The sequence below is a fragment of the Otolemur garnettii genome, unplaced genomic scaffold (genome assembly GCF_000181295.1).
Source record: "Otolemur garnettii isolate 467f Iridium unplaced genomic scaffold, OtoGar3 scaffold00018, whole genome shotgun sequence".
Classification (NCBI taxonomy): domain Eukaryota; kingdom Metazoa; phylum Chordata; class Mammalia; order Primates; family Galagidae; genus Otolemur; species Otolemur garnettii.
This window is the reverse complement of record NW_003852413.1, coordinates 25546488-25554001: the sequence shown is the minus strand read 5'-3', so window position 1 is coordinate 25554001 and position 7514 is coordinate 25546488. Positions and strand designations below refer to the sequence as shown.

Genomic DNA, 7514 nt, shown 5'->3' with positions numbered 1-7514 from the left:
ATGGCATCACGCTCACAGCAACCTCTAACTCCTGGGCTCAAGCAAGTCTCCTGCCTCAGCCTCCCAAGTAGCTGGGACTATAGGTGCCCGCCACAACGCCTGGCCATTTTTTGGTTGCAGCCATCATTGTTGTTTGACGGGCGCGGGCTGGGGATTTGAACCCGCCACCTTGGGTGTATGTGGCTGGCGCCTTAGCCGCTTGAGCCACAGGTGCCGAGCTGAACTACATCTTTTATTTAAGTGCTATACCTATAGTCTAGACCTCTCTGCCCTGTCAGGAAACCCAGTTGTCTGGGCCTGTTGCATTGCTCTGGGCAGCCAGACTTCTAGTGTGTGTTAAGTTTGGTACTAGCTTCTTAGAACTTCCAGATAACTTTTGGTTTGTTTATTTGTTTGAGACACAGTCTTACTTTGTCGCCTTTGGTAGAGTGCCATAGTGCCACAGCTCACAGCAACCTCAAACGCTTGGGCTTAAGTGATTCTCTTTCCTCAGCCTCTGAAGTAACTGGGACTACCAGTGCCCACTACAGCCCCTGGCTTTTTTTTTTTTTTTTTTAAGAGACAACCTCTCCCTCTGACTTAGGTTGGTCTTGAACTTGTGAGCTCAGGCAATCTGCCGGCCTTGGCCTCCCAGAGTACTAGGATTACAGGTATAAGCCACCATGCCTGGCCTCCAGGTGACTTTTAGAGGAGCTTTTCTGTTTATCTCAATTAGTGTTCAAGACCTTTGTAAAAACCTGTGTATTTTAAGGTTTTGAAAAACCTAAATACATGGGAGAAAATGTTTTTTTGTTTTTTTGTTTTTTGTTTTTGACTGGGAAGCATTAAAATAGCTGAGGGGCTAATTCAGCCCTGGATAAAAGCTAAATTTGATTTTTTTTCTTTTTTCTGAGACAGAGTCTCACTTTATGGCCCTGGTAGAGTGCTGTGGTGTTACAGCTCACCGTAACCTCCAATTCCTGGGCTTAGGCGATTCTCTTGCCTCAGCCTCCCAAGGAGCTGGAACTATAGGTGCCCGCCACAACACCCAGCTTTTTTTTTGTTTTTGCAGTTTGGCTGGGGCCAGATTTGAACCCACTGCTCGTGGTATATGGGGCCAACGCCCTATCCACTGAGCCACAGGTGCCAAAGAGCTAAATTTGAGAAATCCTGAGTTCTGATATATGGATCAGACATGTAAAAGTAAACCTATTCCCACCTATCAACCTGTGTTTTTAAAATACCTTCCATCCTCCAATGACTTGAGGGGAAAGGTGGCAAATGGTAGTGTATATGGCAGAGAACAGAGCTTCATGACATGCTGGAAAGTAACAGAAACCATTTGCTATATTGCACCAAGTTCCTATTGAGAGGCTTCCTCTAAGATTACTTGACTTTTGGCTGACTGAAAATTGTTGCTTTTTAGGGTTATAAATGCACTTTTAGCCTTTGTAACGTTAGCTATTAAGAAGTGATATCTTCAATGGTAGATTGTTTTATGGATGAGTACTCTGAAAAATCTAGATGTGGAAAGCCATCTAGGAAGAGGTTGGGGCTAATGTTGGAAGCTTTATCTAGATTCAGCTAACCTTGTATTCTTACATTTTTCTGGCACTTGCTTTCCATGTCTGTTACTTGCCTTACTTCCTAAGGTAGAAATTGGTATACAAGTCTAAAGAGATAAAACAGTGTGGGTTCCATTTGATAGCAAAGACCCATTGTTCATTGTTAGATTGTAAATCAGTGGCAGAACCAGAATTAGGTGATTTTTCTAGTGTCAATTCCATGTTTTTGTTCTAAACAGTTCTTGACCCTCAACAGGGCAAAGGCATGATAGAATTTTATTTTTTATTTATTTATTTATTTTAAACAAAGTCTCACTTTGTTGCCTTGTGTAGAGTGCCATGGCGTCACAGCTCATAGCTACCTCAAACTCTTGGGCTTAAGTGATTCTCTTGCCTCAGCCTCCCAAGTAGCTTAGCTGGGACTATAGGCACCCACCACAATGCCCAGTTGTTTTTTTTGAGATGGGGTCTCACTCTTGCTCAGGCTGGTCTCGAACCTGTGAGCTCAGGCAATCCACCTGTCTCGGGCTCCCAAACGCTAGGATTCCGGGCATGAACCACTGCACCTGGCCATGATAGAGTTTAAAAATTGATTTCCCCAGTATTTAGGGGTGATTTTAGCCCTGGAAGGCGTTCAATTTTGAGCTTTTTGAGAGCCGTGAACCTCCAGCCTTTTTTGCTCGCCCTTTGCTTCCTTCATTTTTGGCTCAGCTTTGGTTAGGGCCCTTCTTTAACACACTTTCTCTGTAAATCCTTTAGGTGAAACAGTGTCACTTGTGGACGTGGACATTTCTCAGCGGGGCCTGACCTCTCCACACCCTCCAACTCCCCCTCCTCCTCCGAGAAGAAGCCTCAGCCTTCTAGGTATAGTCTGTTCTTCTGTCTGCCTTCTTGCCTTGGTGGGAGGGTGATCTCCAGGGACTTGTTCCTTCTGGGTTTCTAATGATGACTCAATTATTTTATCCTTTTCTTAGCACCCCTATCAAATCTGAGCAGTTAAATGGGTCTCTCACCAGCATGCTATAATATTTACTGCCCATATATTAATTAGTTTTATATTTATCTTGCCCTGAATCTACTGTCATTGCGCTGCTTTAGGAATATCCTTACTCTTCTGATGTCTAAGCAAAGCAACCCAGATTAAGATGATTGTTGCCCTCTGTAAAAAGCTGGGGTGAAGATCAGGCCATCTTGCTCCACAGGGCAGCCTGATAATCCTTCTCCCTCTCCTCTGCCTTCACTTTGCTCATTCTGCACTCATATTTCTGAACATCTTGCTTTTGTTCTCTCTTCTAGATGATATCAGTGGGACGCTGCATTCATCTGTCCTTGTGGCTCCGATGGGGTCTTCCTTGCAGTCTTTCCCCCTACCTCCGCCTCCTCCACCCCATGCCCCAGGTTAGCTTAGTTTAGAGGCAAGACTTGTAAGAGTTGGGAGTACACAGTGGTACTTTGTACCTGTATCATGGATAGATGGGAGAAATCTATTTATGGAAATAACAATTTAAGAGAAAGCTTAATTTTTTTCTCCTTGGCTGGACCAAACTCCTTAGAAATGAGGCTGAGAACTGGCTTTTCTAACCCATTTTATTTATGGAAGTGAATCTGACTTTTGTTAGGGATAAAAGACATTGAGTTTTTTATCTCTTTGCTGCTAAGACTGTTTTGCAGTCCTTGAGTAGATATCACTTAAGAAACTGCTTTAATTTCAGCATAGTGAAGAGGCTTAATATGTTGCTGTTTTTTAAGGTTCTGTGGTTTTTCTAAGCTTTTAGTATTTACTGCAGCCTTGTAAATAAGTACCAAGCATTTAGTAGCCCATACCTGCTTTGCCAGCTTCCAGTACCCAAGGAATAAAATGAATGAAATCAGCATTCTTTCTGCTTGCCTGGCAAAATCGTTACTCTTCCTGGGCAAGTAAGAGAGTCACTATTTCCAAGGCTGCTTTATCGGCACTTCACTTCGAGGTGGGAGAAGTTGGAATCGCTCTAGGCTGGTGAAGGCCCTGAAGTAGTCACCTTAGTCAGGTTAGTGAGCAGCTCTCCTACCTTTTCCTGGGGTTAAGTGCCCCCACCCATCCTTCACAGCTTACACCAGCCCACACAGCTTTTTGTTCTAGCCCATCAGCTCTCTCCCACTGCTTTGGCTTCCACCCTTTCCAGCTTAGCTTCTAATGCCTTGCCCCTCTTCAGTTAGCATCTGTTTTGGGGGGAGGGTTTACTTGTAGTTGGGAGCAATGTGGCCAAACAAGTGATCACTGTCTTGCCCTGCAGATGCATTTCCCCGGATTGTTCCCATCCGAGCAGCTGAATCCCTACACAGCCAACCTCCCCAGCACCTCCAGTGTCCCCTCTACCGGCCTGACTCAAGCAGCTTTGCAGCCAGCCTTCGAGAGTTGGAGAAGGTAGGTGGTGGTGCTTGAGGAATGGCAGCTCACCTCTCTTCCCACTGGCCAAATTCTGTACTTAGGCTCTCCTTTATTGTTTTTAGAGGAATAACGGTTTGCTTGCCGTCGTATTTATAGTGACAGAATAGTATGCTGCTGTTATGAATTCCATAAAAAATAGAATGAAATTTAATTTAGGAAAAAAGCTTTAGATATGATAAAGGAAGGTTGTAGAGAAACTAAGCTGATTTTGATAGATTAACTGACCCCATTCCCTGTTCTTTCTGGATAGGGCCCTTAGTTATAGAATTATAGACTTATTCTTCTGTTACTTTGGAAGACAAAAAGTATAATGAGGACTAAAAATGTAATGGTTGAGACACTGGTAGCGGCCATTGAAATGTTTCAGAGAATGGGGGATTCTTCCATGGTAAGATAGACTATACTTATTCTTCTGTTACTTTGGAAGACAAAAAGTTTAATGAGGACTAAAAATGTAATGGTTGAGACACTGGTAGCGGCCATTGAAATGTTTCAGAGAATGGGGGATTCTTCCATGGTAAGATAGACTTATAGATATCTATCTATAAGATAGATAGAAAAACTTTTTGACATTTCTCTGTTCTGATAACTATTTGATTGTTTCTTGTCTTTGTAGTGTGGTTGGTATTGGGGGCCAATGAATTGGGAAGACGCAGAGATGAAGCTGAAAGGGAAACCAGATGGTTCTTTCTTGGTACGAGACAGTTCTGATCCTCGTTATATCCTGAGCCTCAGTTTCAGATCACAGGGTATCACCCACCACACTAGAATGGAGCACTACAGAGGTAAGAGATGCTGGTGTTTTAAGAAAGGCTTTTTTCTTCCTCTTTGCTCTTCTCTACCTTTGCTATCTGACTTTTTGTAGGAAGGATACATAGAAATTAAACTATGAGTTGGAGAAGATCTCTTAGACTCAATGGAGTGTGTGTGTGTGTGTTTGTTTTTGGAGAAAGAGTCTTACTTTGTCATCCTTGGTAGAGTGCTGTGACATTATAGCTCACAGCAACCTCAAACTCCTGGGTTCAAGTGATCTTCCGGCCTTAGCCTCCCAAGTAGCTGAGATTATAGGCACCTGCTGCAACCCCAGCCCTCAGCTAATTTTTCTATTTTTGGTAGAGATGGGGTTTCACTCTTACTCAGGCTGGTATCCAATCCCTGAACTCAAGGGGTCCTCCCATCTTGGCCTCTCAGAGTGCTAGGATTACAGGTGTGAGCCACCTTAACTGGCCTTAAATGAATTTCTGTTACACATTATATCTCAAACAAGAGCTTCTGTCACACTTTTCTCAAACCCCCATGGTGTCTTCCTCAGTCTCAGCCTGTATTTTTTTTTTGGAGACAGAGCCTCAAGCTGTCCCCCGGGGTAGAGTGCCATGGCTTCAGCAACCTCCAACTCCTGGGCTCAAGCAAGTCGCCTGCCACAACGCCCGGCTATTTTTTGGTTGCAGCCATTATTGTTGTTTGGCCGGCCTGGGCTGGATTCGAACCTGCCACCTTAGGTGTATGTGGCTGGCGCCTTAGCCGCTTGAGCCACAGGCGCCGAGTGTCTCAGCTTGTATTGTGTTGGATTTATTTGCATCTGCTTCTCTTATGGAAGATGGCACAAAGTAGCTGGAAGCAGGAAGGCAGGAAGTGGCTGTTTAAATCACCATAGCTTTGTCCATGGTTTCTTCTGTCCTTGTCTCTACCACAGAGATGAATGAAAAGGAAGGAACTTCAGTCTAAAGGCCTGAGAATGAATTAAATAACTGTGTACTACTACCTATTTTTTTTCCTAAAGCAAAATTCAAAACACAAAGTATTTCATAACAAAGTATTTTGTTAAACCTATTAGAATGACTAGGCCATGGGAATGATGAATAAATGCTTGACCTTGAGGTTCCTGATAGGTAAAATGCCAGGAATGAGAGCTTTTTCAGATGGTTCTCCAATTACTTTTTATTCAAAGGGACTTTTCTTTCTTTAATGAGTGGAATTTTTAAAAGAAGACTCATGAGGCTTTCAGTTGCCAGTTTGCAAAGGAACATTTGTCTTTTTAAGTGATAATGTAAGAGTAACTTGAGAGACTCAAATCTGCACTTCTCTTGAGTAATTAGTATCTCTTTTTCGTATCCTTTTTGTGGGTGATTCCTTTGGAGACTAGTGCTTTTAGTTTTTGGAGTTTGTTTGTATTTTTTTAAGTCAGATTCTCTTTCCCCTTTGGGATTCTGAAGTTTGAGATGGCTGGGTGCAGTGGCTCACGCCTGTAATCCCACCACTGTGGGAGGCTGAGGCAGGAGGATTACTTGAACTCAGGAGTTTGAGACTTGTCTGAGCAAGAGTGAGACTTGGACTCAACAAAAAAAATAAACTCCCCTGGGCACCACAGGGAACGCCTGTTATCCCAGTGACTCAGGAGGCTGAGGTAGCAGGATGCCCATGGCCTGGTCTGAGGTTGCAATGAGTTATGATAACACCACTGTACTTGGTTCAAAAAAAAAGGAAATAAGACAACGGTTAAAGTTTAAGTTGGATCTTTCTAACATGTTGGGACATGGACTTTAGAAATTAAGAAAGGAAGAACTTAGATTTTTAGTTCCTGTGCTTGACACATACATGAATGAGACCTGCAAAACTACTGTTTTTCCCTGACTATTTTGTGTGGTTTTTATAGGAAGTATATACAGTTGACCCTAGAACAAACTGGGTTTCACCTGTGAGGGTCCACTTAGATGTGGATTTTTTTCAGTGAATATGTTGGAAAATGTTTTAGAGATTTGCAGCAATTTGAAAAATTTGCAGATGACTATAGTATAGAAATATTTAAAAAAAAAAAAAAAAAAAGGCCCAGTGCTCTGGGAGGCTGAGGTAGGTAGATTGCTTGAGCTCACAAGTTCAAGACCAGCCTGAGCAAGAGCAAGACCCTATCTCTACTAAAAAGATGAAAATTAGCTGGGTGTTGTAGTGGGTGCCTGTAAGTCCTAGCTACTCAGGAGGCTGAGGCAAGAGGATCTCTTGAGCACAAGAGTTTGAAGTTGTGGTGAGCTATGATACCACAACACTCAACCCAGGGCTACTGAGTGAGACTCTTATCTTCCCCTCCCTCCCAAAATTAAAAAGTTAGGTATATCATGAATTCATAAGGTATTTGTAACATTATTGCCATAAAATATACATAAATGTATTATAAAAAGTTAAAATTTATTAAAACTTATGCACACAAACATAGGCAGACCATATACACATGGCATCATTGCAGTTGAGAAAAATGTAAACATAAAGATGTAGTACTAAATTGTAACTGCATAAAATTAACTATAGTACATATTATACTACTGTAATAATTTTTTTATTTGGGGGGTAGAGTCTCATTCTGTCGCCTAGACAGGAGTGCAGTGGCATCATCATAGCCCATTGCAACCTGAAGCTCCTGGACTTGGGAGTTCCTCCTGCCTCATTCTCCCAAGTAGCTTGGACTATAGCCATGTGCCATCATACCTGGGTTATTTTTCTATTTTTTGTAGAGATGAGTTTTTTATTTTTTCTTTCTTTTTTTTTTTTTT

The 7514-nt window shown here is 42.4% G+C and overlaps 1 protein-coding gene across 1 annotated transcript in view; it reads left to right on the top strand.

Annotated features, from left to right (window-relative positions):
• SOCS7 (suppressor of cytokine signaling 7) overlaps positions 1–7514 on the top strand; it is a 46085-nt gene that overhangs the window by 9842 nt on the left and 28729 nt on the right. The window contains exons 3-5 of the mRNA XM_023511239.1: positions 2304–2408; positions 3818–3948; positions 4589–4757. Coding sequence (XP_023367007.1) covers positions 2304–2408; positions 3818–3948; positions 4589–4757 — 405 coding nt within the window. The remainder of the gene's footprint in view (positions 1–2303; positions 2409–3817; positions 3949–4588; positions 4758–7514) is intronic.